The 23,824-nt window shown below is 34.4% G+C and overlaps 1 protein-coding gene across 2 annotated transcripts in view; it reads left to right on the top strand.

Annotated features, from left to right (window-relative positions):
- The window catches only part of LOC107751079 (neural cell adhesion molecule 2-like), a 245,139-nt gene that overhangs the window by 183,511 nt on the left and 37,804 nt on the right, over window positions 1-23,824 (top strand). For both annotated transcript variants that reach the window (XM_016566675.1, XM_016566674.1), the window contains exons 4-8: window positions 1,574-1,717; window positions 5,199-5,336; window positions 11,841-11,958; window positions 17,908-18,077; window positions 22,458-22,603. In XM_016566675.1, the coding sequence (XP_016422161.1) occupies window positions 1,574-1,717; window positions 5,199-5,336; window positions 11,841-11,958; window positions 17,908-18,077; window positions 22,458-22,603 (716 nt within the window). The remainder of the gene's footprint in view (window positions 1-1,573; window positions 1,718-5,198; window positions 5,337-11,840; window positions 11,959-17,907; window positions 18,078-22,457; window positions 22,604-23,824) is intronic.

Below are 23,824 nucleotides of genomic sequence, written 5' to 3'. Positions count from 1 at the left end.
CGCCAGTAGGTGGCAGCAAGTCACTGTTAACAAGTGAGTCGTTGCGATTGAACCAAATCATTTAAACGGTTGATTCGTTCAGGAACAAATCACCGTCATGTTGCTCAGAGACGCAAAACTGTTCTGTGGTGGCTGTTTGGAATTATTTTTGGTTGGCGAAATAGAGCAAAAACAGGCAATATGGTGTCTAAAACGTCAGTGTCTTAATATTAACTTATCGTTTATTGAACTATTGTCTAAAATCAGTATCACATTTGTAATCATGCTTATTTTTTAAGAAAAAAAACGGCACTCTTCGTGTGATTTTAACTATATGAAATGATATAAATATGTACATTTTCTGCCCCCATATCTTGAATTTTGTGATCTTTCTTAATGCATTTTAATAGACTGAATCATGCAGTGAAAGAACACTCTCTAAACGCGCACGTGTACTGTTTAACCCACTAGACTTCATCATGCACTCCGTAGGTGTTTTGTTTTATTTTTGCAAAATACTCGATAATGTCAAATTGCACATCGTTAAAACAACAATTACGATATTATCGCAGACGATATATATCGCACACCCCTATTTGCAACATGCCAACTTATTCTACTGACCCTAACTGTAACCTAACTGTCTCTAATTCTCTAATGAGAGTGAGTTAAGTTAGTTACAAAGTTACTTATAGTTAGTAGAATGTCTAAAGTGGAATATTGAAATACTGAGTGTTAAAATAGCATAGCAAAGTTCAAATTTAATGAAAACTATTTCAGTTCATATGAAGATGTCTTATTTTAGTATTGAGATGCTGTTATATTATAGTTTTTAGTATTTTTTTATTTTTATTCATTAATGTTTAGTTTTTTAGTTTTAATGTTTATAATGTTATGAAAAAAGTTACAATAAAATAAATTTAAGCCTTATTTTATTATTCTTTAATTTATTAGTAACGCTTTAAAATAATGCGTTAACTAGCATTAACTGACAATGAGCAATGCATTTGTTACAGTATTTATCAATATTTGTTAGCATTAGTTAATAAAAATACAACTGTTCTTTGTTAGTTCCCGTTAACTCAGGTCCATTAAATAATATGAACGGATACAACTTGATTTTAATCAGATGATTAACATTAACTGATGTAGTTAAAGCGTAAAGTGTTGTTTTTTATATATATATGGTTTTAGTTTTAGTTAAAGGGATAGTTCACTCAAAAATGAAAGTTTTGTCAACTTTTACTCACACAAAAGAAGTTGTTTTAAAGAATGTCAGTAACCAAAGAGTTGACAGTAGCCATTGACTTTCATAGTGTGGAAGAAAAATTAATAATAATAATATGACAGTCAATGGCTACCGTCTACTGTTTGGTTATAAACATTCTTCAAAATATCTTCTTTTGTGTTCAACAGAAGAAACAAACTCATTCAGGTTTGAAGTAACTTGAGTGCGAGTAAATGATGACAGAATTTTCATCTTTTGGTGAACTATCCCTTTAATTCTAATAACCCTGACTGAGATCTCTGACGCTTGATCGCAGGGTTTGTGTGGCTGCTGGTGTTTGATGACGCTGTGTTTGTTTGCTCTCAGAGAAGCTGACGTTCCTCGAGGTGAAGACGCCGCAGGAGTTTCGTCAGAGCGAGGACGCTGAGGTCGTCTGTGATGTCATCAGTTCACCGGTGCCAGTCGTCTCATGGTTCTACAAGAACCGAGAAATCACGTCTGAACCCAACAGTAAGAACACTCACAATTCACATACACACTCATATATGTGACCCTGGACCACAAAACCAGTCTAAAGTGTCAATTTTTCAAAATTGAGATTTATACGTCATATGAAAGCTGAATTGAAAGATTTCCATTGATGTATGGTTTGTTAGGATCGGACCATATTTGGCCGAGATACAACTATTTGAAAATCTGGAATCTGAGGGTGCAAAAAAATCTAAATATTGAGAAAATCATCTTTAAAGTTGTCCAAATGAAGTTCTTAGCAATGCATATTACTAATCAAAAATTAAGTTTTGATATATTTACAGTAGGAGATTTACAAAATATCTTCATGGAACATGATCTTTACTTAATATCCTAATGATTTTTGGCATAAAAGAGAAATGGATAATTTTGACCCATACAATGTATTGTTGGCTATTGCTACAAATATACCTGTGCTACTTAAGACTGCTTTTGTGCTCCAGAGTCACATATTCATATACAACACGGTACTCCAGAGTATCAGAATATCATGTAATTACTGTGGTACATGTTCAAAAAAAAAAAACATGCTAAATAAATCATATTTCTCCATTAATTTAACTCAACAAATTATTTTAACCAATTTCAACTTAATTTTTTAAGTGATTCCAGATTCAACTTGATTATTTAAGTCTGTTTAATGCCATTGAAGTTAAAACGACTTGTACAGCCAATTTGATTATACTTTAAAAAAAAAAAAATAATAATAATAATAATAAATAAGGCACAAACCTTACTTTTTTAAGTTGAAGTGGAATTTTAATTTAATTTTGAATTTTTTTTTAAGTGTGCTGTGGTACTTTTTGATGCTGTTTTGTTTTTGATTGTTAATTCTTTGTAATTGCAGTCCAGATATTGTATTTCGGTTCATCTCTTGGGATTTTTGCATTAGTAAATTTTCTGCTTATTTTGATATTGTAAGAACATTGTATTTTTTCCTCAGAATTGGATTTTATAACTCGCTTTCATTCATTTAAAAAATTCAGAAGCAAAAAATATATTTAAAAAATATTAAATATTGTGAATGCCCATCTTAATTTAATATATTTCATTATATTTTTTAAAATATATTAAATTATTATATTTTATTATATGACATGATTAATATATTTTATCACATTATATGATTATTATCATATTTTTAAATATGATGCTTTCATTATAAATATGGTGATTATCTCTAAGGTAGGCATCCAACTTAATGTATTATATTTACCATCTGAATCTAACCATGTTTTATCAGCAAATGGAAAAGTCATCCAGCTATTTATGTAAATTAAATATGTTAGACATGTTAATTATTGTGCTTTTAACCTCAGCAGCAGGGGACTTTTGACCCCAAATACCACACTTTTACATATTCTTCTGTTATTGAAAAACATCCACTAAAAACCACAAATAATTTAATGCGTTTTGGATTAAACCACATTAAGTGTCTGAATTCAGTAAAGTTCTCTGCTGAGGGAATAAAAACTTCCGCCTACATTTTAGGTGTCAAACCATTAATTAGAATTCAAAGGCAGAACTTGGACAAGCTATCTGCACTTTCCAGCCTGGGAGATTAAAAGATGGAGATTTTGATTATTTTTATTCTAATTACAGAGTCGGTTATGAATATCTCTCCTGAACGAGAGGAGAAAAGGTGTGTTTATCAGCGAGGGACGACAAAAGCCAAAGAAAGGCTGTAATCTGAAAGGTGTTTCATTTAGCAAATGTCCTTGAAATGGAAGCAGAAGTAGTTTTGAGGATTGATGATAATATTTTCCTATTATTGCCCACAGATGAAAAATGAGTCTGTTGATTAAATCCTCCGCTTTCTTCTTTCTCACAGCACACAGGACTATATTTCTGTCAAATGCTTTAAATGTAACACAATGACTTTAAGTTCACTTAGAAACCTTTGCCTGGTGGTAAGGAACACCTTAGCAACAGCCTAGCAACCGTCCAAAACACCCTAACAGCTGCATGGCAACACACAAACAAACACTCAGAACACCCTAGCAACTACATAGCAACACACAAGCAACCACCTGGAACACCACAGTGACTGCTTAGCAGCACACTGGCAAACATTCTGAACATTGTAGCAACTGCATAGCAACACATTTGCAAACAATCACTCTCAATACACCATAAGAAATAGCTGATAACAATGCTCAGAAAACTGTAGCAACTGCATTGCAACACATTTGAGATTGCACATCAACACATTGGCAAACATTCAGAATACCGTAGCATAGCAACATGTATCCAAACACTCAAAACAACCTAGCAACTGCATAGAAACACACTAGCAACCAACTGAAAGCACACCAGCAACTGTATAGCAGCATGTTGGCAAACATATAGAACACTGTAGCAACTGCATAACAACACACTAGCAACCACCTGGAGTACCCTAACAGCTGATAACAACACTCAGAACGCTGTAGCAGCTGCATAGCAACACATTTGAGATTGCACATCAACACATTGGCAAACATTCAGAACACCGTAGCAACTGTATAGCAACGTGTATCCAAACACTCAAAACAACCTAGCAACTGCATAAAAACACACTAACAACCAACTGAAAGCATGCCAGCAACTGTAAAACAACATGTTGCCTAACAATCAGGGCACCCTAGTAAATATACAGCAACATATTAGCAACTACCTGGAACACCCCAGTGACTGCATAGCAACACACTGGCAAACATTCAGAACACTGTAGCATCTGAATAGCAGCATGTTTGCAAACACTCAAACCCCCCTAGCAGCTGCATAGCAACACATTAGCAACCACCTGAAAACACACCAGCAACTGTACAGTATAGCAGCATGTTGGCAAACATATAGAACGCCCTAGCAACTGCATATCAACACACTAGCAACCACCTGGAGCACCCTAGTAACCACATAGCAACATATTAACAATTACCTGCATAGCAACACACTGGAAAACATTCAGGACACTGTAGTAACTTCAGAACACTCAGAATATTCTAGTAACTGAATAGCAACACACTAGCAACCAACTGGAACCAAAACACGACTGCGTAACAACAAGTTGACAGACACTTAGGACATCCTAGTGACTGCATAGCAACCTTTTGCCAAACATCAGAACACCCCAGTAACTGCATAGCAACACACTAGCAACCACCTGGAACACCACAGTGACTGCCTAGCAACCCACTGGGAAACATTCTGAACACTGTAGCAACTGCAGAACACTCACAACACCCTAGTAACTGTATAGCAACACACTAGCAACCAACTGGAACTCACTGACTGCATAGCAACGCAAACAATCAGAACACAGCAGCAACTGCATAGCAACATTTTTGCAAACGCTCAAAACACCCTAGCAGTGCCATAGCAACACACTAGCAACCATTTGGAACTCCCTAGCAACTGTAGAATAGCATAGCACAGTCTCACAGAGCTGTAACGTCTGTGTTTGTGTGTCTTCCTGAAGGCAGACTTCAGGTGCTTCCCAGCAACAACCTGCAGATCCTGCGAGTGAGTAAAGCTGACGAGGGAGTGTACCGCTGTGAGGCGCGTGTGGAGGCTCGAGGAGAAATCGACTTCAGGGACATCGTGGTGCTGGTCAACGGTAAGCGCTGTTCTTCACACACTTCCTCACTGATCTCTGAACAGCTTAATAAGCGTACAGCGCTCCACTGTCACAGACTGACCAGCCACCCCTTTACCAACTCACTTAATAACAATAAGATGAAATATCATAACACTGATAGAATAAGATGAGTTTTCTCATGGTATCCGTGGGATCGATCGATTGATCTATCTATCTATCTATCTATCTATCTATATGAAATATCATAACACTGATAGAATAAGATGAGTTTTCTCATGGTATCCGTGGGATCGATCGATTGATCTATCTATCTATCTATCTATCTATCTATCTACCTGTCTGTCATTATTATTATTTTTATGATTTTGGCTGTTGATGCAAAAACATGCATTTTGTTAAAAAAATGATATTTTTATTGGAATTGTAATATTTCACCCTAATTTTATTTAATAAGTCTATTTTACACTAGATAAAATAAATGGTTACACTCAGGACCTTTAGGACAAAAATGTCCAAATTGAAACCCATTAAAACCACAATATTTAATCCTAGTGCCATTTAAGCATAAAATTATATAGAAACACTTTGTTAATAGGCTAAGATTCAGCTGGCAATGCTTTAACATTTTTTTTTTTTTTACTATTTTTAAATGTAACACTTTTAAATTCAAATTGAACATTTTTACTATTTTTCAATTTAACATTTTTTAAATGTCACATTTTTACTCATTTTAATTGTAACATTTTTAACATTTAAATGTAACTTTTTAAATTCAAATTTCACATTTTTACTATTTTTAAATGTAACATTTTTACTGTTTTTAATTGCAACATTTTAAAAATGTAAATAAAGGTTTTTTTAATATATTTTTAAATGTCACATTTTTTAAAATTTAACTTTTTTAAATATTTTTTGAATGTAATTTTTTTTTAATTTAAATGTAACTTTTTTACTATTTTTAAATGTTACTTTTTACATTTTTAATTCAACATGTACTATTTTTTAAATGAATCAGTGCTGATGCTGTAAATTAATTTAGTGAAACAACTGTTGTAATAGTTGCACTCTAAAATCCATCTGAGAAGTTGCATATGTAAATCTTGTTGCCAAACAAAGCACATCACTTGAATAACTTAATTGCCAATCATAATTCTCTCAAAAGGCCTCTAGAATCTGTGTCCTTACTAGAAGAACAGTGATCCAAACGAGCCTCAAACAGATGGCGCGCATATGCAACATGACCGTGTTAACTCAAGATGGAAGGTCAAAGCAGAACGAGGCGTTTCATTACAGCAGCGGATGGCGTTCCAACACACCGCTATGATCCGCTGCAGCTCAGCCAAGGCTGGGAATAAATCTAGGGGAACATGCTGGATGCAATCTCCAGTCTTGGACACGTTACCCAGGCGTCGTCGCTTGCTAGTCAGCGTTTGCTAAGTGATTTAAGCAGCAGGTTGTTCTGTTTCCGAGGCAGACGGCACTTGCCATGTCTTGGGGATAATAGGACGCGCCTCATTGAGCGAACTTATTGGATCTTCCTGAAAGCTATAAGTGGTGATGCTAAATTGAATGCAATGCACTTTTATTCGTCTTTGCGTGTTATTACATCAGTTTAAAGAAGTATGAGTTGTGCAAATACTATTGTGTCCGTTCAGGCAGAGCTTGGTGCTATCAAATCCTGACGACGGCTCATTCTGCAGAACAAGGTAAATGAATGCGCTGAAAAGACGGGCGGCGTTTCGTGAAGCGTTAGTGAAGATAAGGTCGCCGTTTGCTTGTGAGTCACAGAAGCTTGAAGTTTATGTTAATTGAAACATTTAGTCACAAATCTAGTCAGCAGAAAATTGAGTGCAAAGATGCTGAGTTGATAAACTACATGTGGATTTGAGATGCCAAACGCCCATTTTAGTTTGAATGTGAAAAGACTAGCATTTTAGTCTGAACTTGTCTTTTCAAGCTGGTTTATATTGGTTAACTGGGACTTTACCACCACAAACATCTTAACCAGCAAAACACAATAACCACGTATACTTCATGTTCATTTCCCATCAAAAAATTCATAGATTTGTACATTTAGTTAATGCTAACCATCCACATTTCCATTCAGACAAATGAACAATGTCACCAAATAGTCATATTGCGGGATTAACTTCAAATTCAATGCTTTCAAAAAAATAAAAAATAATAATATATATTAGTGCTATCAAAATTAGCGTGATAATGCAGGCGGTTAATATTTTCAGATTAATGCGTTAAAAATATTTAACACAATTAACACAAGGCCAGGGCTAGGGTTGGCCACCCCAATCACAACTGCACTTTTTCTTGACAAGAAGTGCATTTATTTAGTCGCAGAACATCTTTATGGCCACATCCAATGTTAGATGTTTCATATGCGCGCTCCAACTTCACTTCAGCGGCAGTAGACTGTATCATCTCATATCAAAGCGCGAATGAAACTACGTGCATGCAATGCCGTGGTCAGTTAAGTCATGAAGTTACCAAAAAGACGATTAAAGCTGCCTTAAAACTGTGCATGCATGTTATATGTTATATATGAATCACATTTAAAAACATGTCTCTGAAATGGTTTTCAAAACTGTCCTGGAGCAACCCAGATGCAATGCCGTGGTCAGTTAAGTCATGAAGTTACCAAAAAGACGATTAAAGCTGCCTTAAAACTGTGCATGCATGTTATATGTTATATTTTTTGTTCTGAATTCTTTGACTGCAAATATCCAGTAAATGCGTTACAAATATTTAACACAAGGCCAGGGCTGTTGAAATCAATTATATATTTAGAAATTAAGATCTTGAATAAATTCTACAATTACTGTATATATATTTATATATTCACACACACTTTGTCATGCTTACCTATATAAAATAGTATATATAATATACCATTATATATGTACATCACATATATTTTACAATATTTACAGGAATAATTTTTGCAACTTGTCAGAGTAGTTTTAATATGCAAACAATATATTAGAAGAGAATTTACATCTCGAAATGAATTTATGTCATCAGAAATGATTCATATTAAAGTTAGTCTTAGTTAAGCGAGAAAAACAGCTGCAAGTCACTCATTGTTTACCACCTCGTCAGTTATTACCATCCCAGCTGTCATATGTTATGTTTTTGTGCTCGTTTCTCCACCAGTCTTCTGTACTATTAAAAACATGTCTCTGAAATGGTTTTCAAAACTGTCCTGGAGCAACCCAGCACTCATCTACACACCCGATTCAACTCGTCAGCTCATTAGTAGAGACTTTAATGGTGCGTTCAAGTCATGTCAGATAGATCGTATTTACGAGTTGAACGCACATGATCGCCAGCACAAAGTCGTTGTTACGAGTGGGAAACTCGACATTTACTTTAAGCCCCGAATTTCCGAGTTGGGGGAGCGTGTCAGTGAGAAAACGTGTCGGATGCAATGGACGCGCCAAAGATTATGGAGCTTATAATATGACGAAACTATTTGAATTTGTATTGTATAAATTTGAATTATTGACAGTGGCATTTATCAAAACTGAATATTATGTGGTATTTAACATAGTTCTGAATTAGATTTTTTTTTTGCTTGAATATTGAACATTTGAAATTAAACACAACTGATTTTTTTTTTATAGCAGAGTTTTAGAATTTTTTGTTCTGAATTCTTTGACTGCAAATATCCAGTAAATGCGTTAAAAATATTTAACACAATTAACACAAGGCCAGGGCTGTTGAAATCAATTATATATTTAGAAATTAAGATCTTGAATAAATTCTACAATTACTGTATATATATTTATATATTCACACACACTTTGTCATGCTTACCTATATAAAATAGTATATATAATATACCATTATATATGTACATCACATATATTTTACAATATTTACAGGAATAATTTTTGCAACTTGTCAGAGTAGTTTTAATATGCAAACAATATATTAGAAGAGAATTTACATCTCGAAATGAATTTATGTCATCAGAAATGAAGAGACTTTAATGGTGCGTTCAAGTCATGTCAGATAGATCGTATTTACGAGTTGAACGCACATGATCGCCAGCACAAAGTCGTTGTTACGAGTGGGAAACTCGACATTTACTTTAAGCCCCGAATTTCCGAGTTGGGGGAGCGTGTCAGTGAGAAAACGTGTCGGATGCAATGGACGCGCCAAAGATTATGGAGCTTATAATATGACGAAACTATTTGAATTTGTATTGTATAAATTTGAATTATTGACAGTGGCATTTATCAAAACTGAATATTATGTGGTATTTAACATAGTTCTGAATTAGATTTTTTTTTTGCTTGAATATTGAACATTTGAAATTAAACACAACTGATTTTTTTTTTATAGCAGAGTTTTATAGACATGTATTTTCAAACAGCGAATTTTTTGTTCTGAATTCTTTGACTGCAAATATCCAGTAAATGCGTTAAAAATATTTAACACAATTAACACAAGGCCAGGGCTGTTGAAATCAATTATATATTTAGAAATTAAGATCTTGAATAAATTATACAATTACTGTATATATATATATATGTATATATTCACACACACTTTGTCATGCTTACCTATATAAAATATAGTATATATAATATACTATTATATGTGTACATCACATATATTTTACAATATTTACAGGAATCATTTTTGCAACTTCTCAGAGTAGTTTTAATATGCAAACAATATATTAGAAGAGAAGTTACATCTCGAAATGAATTTATGTCATCAGAAATGATTCATATTAAAGTTAGTCTTAGTTAAGCGAGAAAAACAGCTGCAAGTCACTCATTGTTTACCACCTCGTCAGTTATTACCATCCCAGCTGTCATATGTTATGTTTTTGTGCTCGTTTCTCCACCAGTCTTCTGTACTAGCTTAACCAGCAAGACTTGACTAGGTTGACCTGGTTATTATACACACGTAAGCAGCATAAACCAGCGTTTGTGACGCTCTGAGCTGGTGTTTTCATCAGGGATCCTTCGCATTACTGAGCGACGCCTGGTCTTTGTTCGTCTGTGTTTCTTCTAACTCTCCTGTACATCTGTGTGCGTGGACGCGTTTACGCCGATGATTAGCATGCAGACGTGCGCTAGCGTGCTCTTTCCGTGCCCTTAACCCTGACTTTCATCATCAGAGGAGCGGTTTGAGCGCAGACAGGGGCCGACTCGCCAACTTCTGTCCGCATCTGCTCGATCCTTTAAAAGGAAATGTCACAGAGATAGAGGGCGTCTCATTCGCGTCGTCCTTCGCTGATAAGCATTACCAAGAAAAACGAGTAATTTCAGCCTCTTTGAATTCTAACAGGAGGCGAATCACAGAGCGGCGAATAATGATTGTGCTGGAGAGACATTGTTAGGGGCTGTTTGATTCTCTTAAAGCTTCGTATCAGATGGATTCGACCCGTCATAGACTGACACCACACAAAGTTGTTTTGAAATAAGGACGTTACTCTGGGACATTTAAAGGGAATCAGACTGAAACGTGAATGTAAACACACTGCAGACGTGGTTTGCTGAAATACTGTTTGACAGTTAAATAATTTTCATTACAGGCCAGAGACAAAGTCGAGGAAAAAAACGTCATTTGGTCAAAAAAAAAGAGCTTAAAATAACAATAGCAACAGCTGATTGATTGATTAATAATTCAGTGTTTACCCAAAGATCAATAAAAAAAACTGAAGACCAGAAACATACTCTCATTGCTCAATAACACAAACATGCATTATTGAGCAATGCATTAAAAGCTTGTGTTCTTGTACTAAATATGTAATGTTTATTTCTGTGTTTATTTCTTACTTAACCTTTTTCTTTCTGTCAGGAAATACTGGTTCTTCAATTTTATTATATGTAATATTTGTATATATTTATATATTTAGCTTGTGGTTTTGTAGTACATATTTAATGTGCGTTTTACTAAATCTCTCAGAAATATTAAATATTAGTTAGTCCATAATATTCAATATATTATTTATTGTTTTGTGTATAGATAGATAGATAGATAGATAGATAATGTGTAATGTGTGTAAAAATGTGTATATATATATATTTTTGTTCAATATTTTGCAGTAATATTCAAAAATCAGGTCATAGCATTTTTGACTTTTCATCACTTATAACTTTAGTATACATTTATACATATTTATTTATTTAAATATTATTATTTATATGACATTATGTATTTATATTTTATTATATAATACAAATATTGTTTATTTAAATATTATTATTAAGTGCAAAAAGAAAAAAATGGAAAGAGCCACTTCACTTATTTTGATATCTCATGTGCATGTATTCAGACGTGTCAGTTTATAGTCACATATGCATTGGAATAAATTAGACAGAAAACACAATCAGAGCGGGCTGACTGGTCAAGACATCCATTCTAATAGTGTTGGAGTTTGAATACTGGACAACAGTGAGTCCAATTCAAACAAGCATCTGACTTCAGCTGTATAGAGAGAGAGACATGGAAACAAGTGTTAAATAATCATGTCTGGTATTGTTTCAGTTCCTCCGGTTCTGTCGGTGCCGCAGCAGTCCTTCAACGCCACCGCCGACTACCAGGAGTCAGTGACGTTCACCTGCATCACGTCTGGCTCCCCCGACCCCCAGGTGACCTGGTACTGGTGGGTAACAGTAATGTTTGTCCAGAGACACTCTGAATGTTGCTGCTTGGTCCAAAAGCTGAGTGACAAACCCTGAAGATGCAGCGATGTGTAGTGCAGTATGTAGGGCGCTGGACATCACAGCTAGTATGTAGGGCACAGTGTTCTTGATTCATCTATCCTGTCTGTATGCAAATGGTTACGGCTCTGTGGCGCCGGGCCGTGAAGAGCTGATGTGTGCTTTGATCAGACGTTCAAAGCCTTCCATGATAACTGAGGTGAGGGCCGGAAATGTTCAAAATCAGAGATCTTTCTATTGTGTGAGGGGGACATTGAGCGTGCCTGTGTAAAATGTTTGCTGGCTGACCTGCGTTGAGCCTTGCATTGCAGATTTTAACATTTTGTTTGTTGAGATCTTTGTGAAAGTCTATGAGTAGATGCTTTGTGAAGATTCAGACTCTGTTTCTTTTCCATATAGTCCCATTGCTGTCTGGAGACATAACGGCTGGGGCTGTCAAGCGATTAAAATGTTACATTAAAATTACTTGATGTGCTGATTAATTAATCGCAAATTAATCATGCATCAATTTTGAGAAATTACCCCCAAAAGTTCAGTTAATGTGTTAAATGAGAAAAGCATTGCAAAAACATTACAAAACGTAGCTTTATATAAACATAGCTTTCATAGAATTACATTGTCATGTTCATGTTTTCATGTCTTTTATTTTGTCATAAGTCATGGTTCCTGTTTAGTCATGTGGTTCCCTTATCCTCATGGTATCCTGCCAAGTGTATGTGTCATGTTCTGATTGGTTGTCTTGTTCATTTGTCTTGTTATCATTGGTTATTGTCCTGTCATGTGGTTCTCAGTACTGTTTGCTCATTGGTTGGTTTATGTCATATGACCCTTATTGTTTAGTATTTATTGCCCTAATTAGGGCTGTGCAATTAATCGCATGCGATTAATTGCACAGCCCTAGCCCTAATGTTGCCATTGTCTCTTGTCGAGTATTGTCCCTGTAACCTCTGTTGGTAAGTTCTTGTTTTTGTTTACGCAGAGTCTGTTCATGCCATGCCAAGTCAAGTCTTAGTTTATTGTTTGGTCACTTTTGGGATTTAATAGAATCTGCACTTGGGTTCTCACTACGCTTGCCTCCAGTGGACTCCTTACATACATGCAATTTTTAATATATATATTTACATTGAGATTAAATTGATATTTAATTCATGACTTGTAATTTGCAATATAGATCAGAAATGAGTTTTAATTGGTGTTTAAAAATGTTATATTTAAATATGAAATGATTTTTAAGAAATGAAAGCTCTCAATATTAAAAATAAATTAAATACACTCAATATTAAACTAAAACCACCAGTAGGTGGCGACAAATCACTGTCTTAATGAGTGAGTCATTGAATCATTCATTCAACCGATTCATTCAGTGACTGAATCACTGAGTCACTCGATTTGTTCAAAAGCATGTATTCATTCCGTAATGTCATGTCGTTCAGAAAGGCACAACAGTTTTGTCAAATTTTTATTTGCAAAATTGAGCAATACAGCCAATATTGACACAATAAAAATGTAACACTTTTATTGAACTTTTGTATAAAATCAATGGTGCAGATATTGAAGAAAAGCAGCACTCTTGCTGGTGTGATATTGCTAAACTATATAATATGATATAAATAAAAAAGGGGCATTTTTTGCCCTTATATCTTGATTTTAGGATCATATAACTGCATTCTACTGCATTCACACAGTCAGTCATCCTGCATCAGCAACTGCGTCAGTGTAAGATGACAGACAGGTCTGAGCCAAATGATTGTGTTAAATTAACAGCCATAATAAAGACTTTTGTGTTTCTCACGGATGGGATTGAATCAGGGTGAACGAGAAGGTCTGGAGGTCTTTAGCGGGAGTGAAGTTAAAACGTCTGAAACCATCAGTCTGAATATTACAAGCACAAAGTGCAGCACAATTAGTTTTCACCGATTTATGATTGGCACGATAGTTTTCTAAATTGCTGAAATTAAAGTGCATTAAATCTGAGGTATTTTTACCGAACAAAGTTCTCTTTAATTCACTCAAACTACAAAATTACAGTTATTAACAACAGAGATGTTAAAGTGTGTTATATGAGTCATGTCACATACTGCAAGTTTGCTGCTAAGATACTGTGTAGATTTACAAATTAATATTTTAAATGCTGTTCAATTTAACAGACATTATTGTTAATTTGATTAGTAAGCATCAAGAAATTATGCTATTATCCAGTTCTATAGTATTTACTCCACAATAAAGATTAAAAAAGGCATTTTCTTATGAATACATGCATTATCTCTCTTTTTTGTTTCCTCAAATCCATATTTTCATTAAATTTTGTCATCATTTACTTGCCCTCATGTCGATTTATGACATTTGCATCTGTGCAACACAAAAGGAGGTGTTGAGCAGATGTTCTCTTCATTTTCACTGAATAATGACTCTGAGTAAATCATGACAGAATTGTCATTTTCGATATTGCATATCATTCCTCTGAACTCTTTGCTCAGTGTTTCATTGAGTCTCTGCACTTTACGACTGCTTCGTTAGCTTGTTAAAGTCTAATTGGGTCCGTGTTCCTTTGTTTTTCCTGATGGCCCAGCGGTTAATTGTGTCTCTGAACAGAGACCTGCGCTCACTTCCCTTAATTGTGGCCTTGTTATTGTGATTGAATCGTTAGCTATGTGAGTCTTCATTTCTATAGTTAGTGTTCTTTTGTCTCTGCACTTTTTGTAGCTTAAACTCAGAAACTCTTAGTTTAACTAACAAGCAGGGTTATTTTAATTAATTATTTTGTTCAGCAAGGATACATTGAATGATAGATTGCATAGCGTGATAGAAGACTAGTTAGGTAGGCAGGAGCTAAACCATTTAGGGCCTTATTAGTAAGTAGTAATATTTTGTAACTGATACGGAACTTAATAGGTCCCCAGTGTAGAGATTGTAAAATTGGGGTAATATGATCATATTTTCTTGACCTGGTAAGGACTCTAGCCGCTGAATTTTGGACCACCTGTAGCTTGTTTATTGAAGATGCAGGACAACCCCCTAGCAGTGCATTACAATAGTCCAGTCTAGAGGTCATGAATGCATGAACTAGCTTTTCTGCATCAGAAACAGGTAACATACTTCGTAACTTGGCAATGTTTCTAAGATAGAAGAATGCTGTTTTTGTAACATGGGAAATATGATTTTCAAAAGACAAGTTCCTATCTAATATAACACCCAGATTTTTGACAACAGTACAGCCGTCTAGTTGCAAATTGTAATCCACAAGATTCTGTGTACTGTCTTTTGGTCCAATAAGTAATATCACTGTCTTATCCGAATTTAATAGGAGAAAATTATTGGTCATCCAATCTTTTACATTTTTAACACACTCTGTTAGCTTAGATAATTTAGAAGTTTCATCTGGTCTTGTTGAGATATATAGTTGAGTATCATCAGCATAACAATGGAAACTAATCCCGTATTTTCTAATAATATTACCAAGGGGCAACATGTATATCGAAAATAGCAGAGGACCTAGGACAGATCCTTGTGGCACTCCATATTTTACTGGTGATAATTGAGACGACTCCCCATTTAAATGAACAAGGTGGTAGCGATCGGACAGGTAGGATCTAAACCATCTTAAAGCCTGCCCTTGAATACCTGTATAGTTTTGTAATCGATCTATGAGTATGTCATGATCTATAGTGTCGAACGCAGCACTAAGATCAAGTAAAACTAGCAATGAGATACAGCCTTGGTCTGACGCAAGAAGCAAGTCATTTGTAATTTTAACAAGTGCAGTTTCTGTGCTATGGTGGGGCCTGAAACCTGACTGAAATTCTTCATAGAGATCATTTTTTTGCAGGAAGGAGCACAATTGAGCAGACACAACTTTTTCTAAAATTTTAGACATAAAAGGAAGATTTGAGATGGGTCTGTAATTTGCCAGTTCACTAGGATCTAGTTGTGGTTTCTTAATAAGAGGCTTAATAACCGCCAGCTTGAATGGTTTTGGGACGTGACCTAAAGACAACGACGAGTTAATAATATTGAGAAGCGGTTCTTCTGCTACAGGTAACAACTCTTTCAGTAATTTAGTGGGTACAGGATCTAACAGGCATGTTGTTGGTTTAGATGCAGTGATAAGTTTATTTAGCTCTTCCTGTCCTATAATTGTAAAGCACTGCAGTTTATCTTTTGGTTTATTTAGTTTATTGAAGATGCATGACAACCACCGTGCATTACAATACAATAGTCCAGTCTTGAGGTCATAAATGCATAGCTTTTCTGCATCAGAAACAGGCAACATGTTTCGTAGCTTGGCAGTGTTTCTAAAATGGAAGAATGTTGTTTTGTAACATGAAATGTTCTGCTGTGTAACATATCACCCACATTTTTGACTGCAGAGGAAATAACAGTACATCCATCTAGATGCAAACTGTAGACTAAGAGATTCTGTGTACTGTTTGTTGGTCCAATAAGTAATATCTCTGTCTTAACCGAATTTAAGAAAATTATAGTGGTCATCTAATATTTTACATTTTTACATTTCACGCTCTGTTAGCTTAGATAATTTAGGTCTTGTTGAAATATATAGTTGAGTATCATCAGCATAACAATGGTAACTAATCCCATATTTTCTAGTAATATTACCAAGGGGCAACATGTATAATGAAAATTGCAGCGGGCCTAAGACAGATCCTTGTGGCACTCCATACTTTACAGGTGTTAATTGCATTGATTCCCCAGTTTCCAGAAAAAAATATTGGGCAGCACAACTGTTTTCAACATTGGTAATAATCAGAAATTTTTCTTGAGCAGCAAATCAGCATATTAGGATTATTTCTGAAGGATCATGTGACACTGAAGACTGGAGTAATAATGCTGAAAAATCAGCTTTGATCACAGGAATAAATTACATTTTAACATATATTCACATAGAAAACAGCTGTTTTAAATTGTAATAATGTTGAACAATTTTTTACTGTATTTTAATCAAATAATGCAGCCTTGGTGAGCAGAAGAGACTTCTTGTCTTGATCACATGGTCACAACGTGTTATATTGGACATATTTATATTTATCATATATATTTATTATTTTCATCTTAATAAGCTAAAATACAACATATGTTTTTTTAAGTTATGTTGTCATCATAAAATTAACTAATCCCATATTTTCTAGTAATATTACCAAGGGGCAACATGTATAATGAAAATTGCAGAGGGCCTAAGACAGATCCTTGTGGCACTCCATACTTTACAGGTGTTAATTGCATTGATTCCCCAGTTTCCAGAAAAAAATATTGGGCAGCACAACTGTTTTCAACATTGGTAATAATCAGAAATTTTTCTTGAGCAGCAAATCAGCATATTAGGATTATTTCTGAAGGATCATGTGACACTGAAGACTGGAGTAATAATGCTGAAAAATCAGCTTTGATCACAGGAATAAATTACATTTTAACATATATTCACATAGAAAACAGCTGTTTTAAATTGTAATAATGTTGAACAATTTTTTACTGTATTTTAATCAAATAATGCAGCCTTGGTGAGCAGAAGAGACTTCTTGTCTTGATCACATGGTCACAACATGTGTTATATTGGACATATTTATATTTATCATATATATTTATTATTTTCATTTTAATAAGCTAAAATACAACATATGTTTTTTAAGTTATGTTGTCATCATAAAATTACTCTTTATCATTATACAAGATGTTTGTTTTTCCCTTAAGAGTCTGTATGCAGTCATGTAGAATTTGCTAATTAATTACCTCGTGGATAGATGGATGTTTTTCCTCCAAATTAATTTACACACCCTAATTGAAATGGGAAGAGATTCATATTCTATAGGCTGTTAACTCAATTACTGATGTGTTCTCAGCTGCAGTCATTCATCTCATCTGATGGTTTGTGTCCACAGGAAGGGTCACGTGATCGAGCGATCGGAGCAGTACGTGCTTAACACACTGGACGGGGGCAAAAGCACGCTGACCATCAAAAACATCCGGCAGGGCGACGGTGGGCCGTACACATGCCGCGCGAGCAACAAGGCCGGGAGCTCCGAGAGCCAGCTCTTCCTCAAAGTGTTCGGTGAGGAAACGTTTGCATCTTTTGTACGTTGATTGATTTTTATAAGGTGCTTTGTTGTGGCGTCTCAGAGGAAGTCTTTCCTCATGATGGCGGTACAGACGATTCTTCTTTTCGTTTTCCATTTAGTTGCTTTCCACTCAGATTCTCTTGAAGAAAATGAAGCGATGCATCTTCGGACGCGCCGGTGGCGCAGTAAATGTGCCGCTATCTCGAATTTCATTTCAGAGAAATGAAAGACTGTTCAATTATCATGAAAAACTCCAGCAGGTTCTTTATGGGACCCACATTCAATTTCTGTTTTCATGAAGCTGCTGTGCATATCCACAAACTGATTATTCTGACTGGACCTCCTGTCTGTCGTATGGAAATGTATGGAGATTTATTCTCCGCCATCACGATCCTCCAGACGCATGTTTATATGGCGCTCGTATTGGACGGGAGTTTTGTTCTGTAAAACGTGGAGCGGGAACACGACTGTAACTTTGTGACATTTATAGCGCGTGACGTTCACTAATAGGAGAGATGAGAAACAAAAACCAGATAACAAAACAGGATAAAGATGTGAGGCACTGCTAGATATTAGTGCTTTACTCCTCAAAAACCTGATTAAAACACAGCTCCTTTGTGGAAAAAAAATATTTAGGGAATCCTCCGATGGAAATAAAAATATATAAATTAAAATATAGAATAACTTTAATATATATAAAAAAATAGACAGTTTGTTAACAGATATTCAGCAATATAGTCAGTTTATAAATACTGGTATATATTAAATTGTAATTATATGATATAATTAATAATTGTATTGCATTATTATTATTATTAATAATAATAATAATAATTACATATAATTAATAATAATACAAATAATAATCAATATGTTTTTTTGACTTTATTATTTTTGTTATTTTTAAATATTACAATTTAGGTTTAATACATTTTTTATTAAAAAAATAAGTTTTACTTTTATTGTTTATTATTTTATTATTATTATTATTATTATTATTAATAATAATTACATATAATTAATAATAATACAAATAATAATCAATATGTTTTTTTGACTTTATTATTTTTGTTATTTTTAAATATTACAATTTAGGTTTAATAATTTTTTTATTTAAAAAATAAGTTTTACTTTTATTGTTTATTATTTTATTATTATTATTATTATTTTACCATTTTCAGTAATTGTAGCGCTTCAACTTAAACTTATTTCAATCAGTTGTCAAGGCAATATTTCTGTTTATTAATTGATATTTTATTTTATTTCAATTAACGAATGTTTATTGTTTACTTCGATCAACAATAATAGTTTTAATATTTTTATTTCTAATAATAGTTTATTTCTTGTGAATATACTGCTTTGAATTTTGAATTTATTGGTATTCATGATTAAAGCCAGTCAAAAATAATTGATTTAAAACTGAAATGATTAAATACCAAAACTTTTTCTATGCTACTTTTTATTGGACATCCAAAGGCTGCCTATTGAAAACTTACAAACTTCTAGTTAAGCCTTGTATTAAGAGCAAATAGTGCAAGCAATCTGGGGCGCGTTTCCCAAACACATCTGTGGTCACAAGTTCCATCGTTACCAATAGAGTTGAATGAAATTTGTTACTGTAGTTATCTAGCAAAGCTTTTGGGAGTTAGTAGTAGAATTAGGGTTAAGCGTCTGCTCTTGACAGTAATGAGAGCGGTTTTCTGTGGCTGGTTTTGAGGTTCATACGGTGCTCTGTGTTTGGTGTGAGAGTGATCTGCTGACCTCGCTGTCATTACGGTCCTCGTGTTTACAGCATGTCGTCTGTCGTCTGAACGCCGTCGCCGCTCTCAGGAGAGCATGTTGAGAAGAAGAGCACGACATACGAGCATCAGTTCACTGTCAACAGCTGTGGTTTACAGCCACTGACAGGAGCTTCACAGTCATTCATTCTGCTGCGCCTGCAGAAAGTGCATCATTATCACAAAATATGGGAACCCAGAAAATGGGTTGATTTATGCTAGTTACAGGAATACTAGCTTATTTTTACATCGTGCATAGGTTAATATTTTCATATTAACTTAAAACCTGTCAAATTTTGTAAAATACACTACACAACCACTGCATTTGCACAATACATCCATTTTAAATAAATTATTTTAGCCTAATTCAAGAAAAAATCATTCAAATTTCAGTGTAGTATATACACACAAACCGGAAATACGAAAAAAATAATCATTATATATAATAAATGTGAAAATAATAACCGTTCAGGCAACTATTTATGGGCAATAAATAAACACCAACGCCAGGGTTATTATCATTAACTAAAAAAAAATAAATAAATTGTTAATTAAAATAAAAATAAGTTAAAGCTAAATAGTAATGTTTAAAAAGAGCAAAAACAACAAAAGTCAAAACCACATAACAAAATGACTAAAAATGAAATTAAGATGAAAAGTGAAAATATAAACTTTTAAATGAATTAATAATTATAATAAATTATAATGTATAATAGTAAATAAATAATAAAATTAAATATCACGGACTAATACACATCCTGATCAAAAATTACAGTTTATTTATATTGAATAGTATTTAATCATATTCAATACAATTATTTTCATGACATTATATAATTCTAAATTAATACATTTTTTGTGTTTATAAACTGACTGTAATGCTTAAATTGTCAACAAACGATTAAAGTGTAATCAACCGTTGTCCATTTTCCACCAAAATAATGTTCTTGAATGATGCCACAGTGGTTCTAATTGGTTGCTAGGGTGTAATTTAGCAGTTGCTAGGGTGTTGTGTGTGGTTATGCCGTTCAGAACACCTTAGCAACACTCTGGCATCCTCTTTTGCAGAGTTTCTTCCGTGCAAAGGTCACTGTGTTTTGAACAGCAATACATCGCTGAAGTTTCCTGGAGTGTTTCCCGGCTCGCGGTGTTTGTCTTTGCTGGAGTGTGTGTATGTAGCAGACGCATGCTTTCGCTCTCCGCAGCCTCTGAGCGTTTCTGCTGCGTCACCCGCTACAAATAACTCCTTGATCTCTGCAGACACTGTTCAAGGGCCCGTGCTGTGAAGAGCTGTTTCTGCTGGCTTTCATTTACTCCAGCATGGACTTATTCAGCGGCGCTCGGTGCGAGAGCATCAACGGCTCTTATGCATGAAACTTGTTTGCCCTCGAATCTGCTGGTGTTTAAGGCAAAACCAAGAAAGATACATAGAGCAGCTTATCTGTAAGACACACACACACAGACTTCTAACAGGGTTTATCGGTGAGTTCAGCATTAAACAAGGCCTTCCTGATGTGAACGTGTGCCACTAAAACGCTCCGGCTAAAGGGAGTTCACGCGGGAGAAGACATTGCACCTACAGGAAAGACATTCAGAACATAAAGACATTTTCAAAAGATTTTTATTAAAGAAAATTAAGAATTGGAAAAAAAAAAAAAAAAAGATTGCATAAAGTAAGTAAATCAAGATTTTTGTATAATTAAAAATTAAGGGGGAAAAAAAAGGTTTTTATTATTAGAAATGTAAAAAAAAAAAAAATGCATAAAGAAAGGTTTTTGTCATTATAAATGAGGGGGGGGTTTTGCCTAGCAAAAATAAAGGATTTTAATTATAAATTAAACAAACAAAAAAAATTTGGGATAAAGCAATGAAAGGTTTTTATTATTGTAAAAAGCATAAATAATTTTTACTATAATAAATTGGGGGGGAAATTTTTCATAAAGAAAATTATTATTATTATTATTAGTATTATACAAAAATATATTTTGCATGAGGTAACTTTTATTACTAATTTTTTTTTTTGTCATTAGTCTTTAGAAATTCTGTTCAGTTCTTTGCAATTCTCGATAATTGCAACAATTGTTATTACATTTGCATTAATGCAGTCTTTTTTTTTTTTTTTTTACTTTATCACTAGACAGACAGATAAATTTACACTAGTACCAAAAGTGTAAATCTTTTCTGTTTCTGACATGGTTTGCACATGACAATTGCAGCATTCAGCTACAAAAGGAGATGTGAAATAAATGAATCATAAATATAATTTATTGTGATGCTTAATTGTGCTAAAAAAAAAATTTAAAAATGAAAACAGACGTAATTTGTATAATTTCTCAATTTGCTCACCTTGCTCTCTCTCTCTCTCTCTCTATATATATATATAAAATATATAATTTTAATTTGCTCTTATTTGTTTCTAAAATGAGAATGAGAAACCAAGTCTGTTTAAGTGTAAGTGTGATGTCCTTTATCAGACAGAACATTGTATTTAGTGCAAAATGAGGTGTAATTCAAAGCAGTTACTCTAAAATAAACTCACAGAAACGTCTGCAGTGACTCAAAGCCGTTCGCTCGTCTGTCTGTCTGTCTGTTCAGTCCAGCCGCACATCACTCAGCTGAGGAACGTGACGGCTGTGGAGGGAAGCGCTGCTATGATCTCCTGCACAGCGGAGGGAGAACCGCTGCCCGAGATCTCGTGGAGGAGAGCCAGTGACGGACAGACGTTCACAGATGGAGATAAGGTGAATAACACACAGATCTGATGCAACTCACCCAAAACTGAAGATCTCTCATCATTCACTCAGGTTTGAAACAACATTAGAGTGAGTAAATAATGGCAGAGTTTTAGTTTTTAGCTGAACTAGCCCTTTAAAGGGATAAGATTTTACTTTTTTCTTCAGTAGTAAAGAGTAAACAGTAAAGATAATTTTTAGCTGAAAGTGTGCTCCTTGTTGATTCATAAAATGCAAATCAATGGCTACCGACACTTTGAGAGACAAAAAAGCAAATACAGGCATCACAAAATGAATCCCAGTGACTCCTGATGATATGTTGAGGTCTTATGAAGTGAAACAATCGGTCTGTGCAATAAACTGAACATTAATTACAACATTATTACCTGTAATCCAGAGCCTCAGGCAAACGGTTCAGTTCTTGAACGAATCATTCTTTTGAACCAGTTCATCAAATCAGACTGAATCATCTGAACCAGTTCGCATCTCGAGCAGCACAGATCTACAAGTTACTCAATCAAACTCACTTTCAGACGCCTGACAGTCACTGCGACTGGAAATGAGCTGAAATAGCGGCGTATCTGATTCTGTGATGAATGAATTGATTCAATGCTTCAGTTCCTCCAGCAGTCACTGAACTGAGGAAGCAGTTCGACTCGGATGAGCCGCTGATATGAGCATGAGTGAACCCAACACTTGAACGAAGGGACAAATTAACGTATTTATGGTTTCTCATTGTTTATGGAAAAAGTTGAGCTGATGAAGGCTAGTTTATTCACTTTATATGCTTTAGACTTCATTATCTGTGCTAATATAATTGCAAATATGTTACATCATTGTGTGATTGCGTAAACAAACTAGTGAACTTAACCAGTTAATTAAAACCAACTTTCTGAAAGAATCAGTTCACAGAAATTTTTTCTGTTTGTCTGAGGCTCTGGATTACAGGTAATAATGTTGTAAATAATAATCAGTTTATTGCACAGACTGATTGTTTCACTTCATAAGATCTCAATATATCATCAGGAGCCACGGGAATTAATTTTATGTTGCCTGTATATATATTTTTTTTTTGGACTCTCAAAGTGCCGGTAGCCATTGACTTGCATTTATGAATCACCAGTGATCACGGTTTCAAAAATCTAAAAGATAAAAATCTTCTTTACTGTTCAACTGAAGAGAAAAATTTGCCTACATCTTGTATAGTTGGCTTGAGGGTGAGGTAATTAA

The sequence above is a fragment of the Sinocyclocheilus rhinocerous genome, unplaced genomic scaffold (assembly GCF_001515625.1).
Source record: "Sinocyclocheilus rhinocerous isolate Xijiao unplaced genomic scaffold, SAMN03320098_v1.1 scaffold632, whole genome shotgun sequence".
NCBI lineage: Eukaryota > Metazoa > Chordata > Actinopteri > Cypriniformes > Cyprinidae > Sinocyclocheilus > Sinocyclocheilus rhinocerous.
The sequence above is the reverse complement of the archived record's forward strand: the minus strand, read 5'-3'. Positions and strand labels throughout refer to the sequence as shown.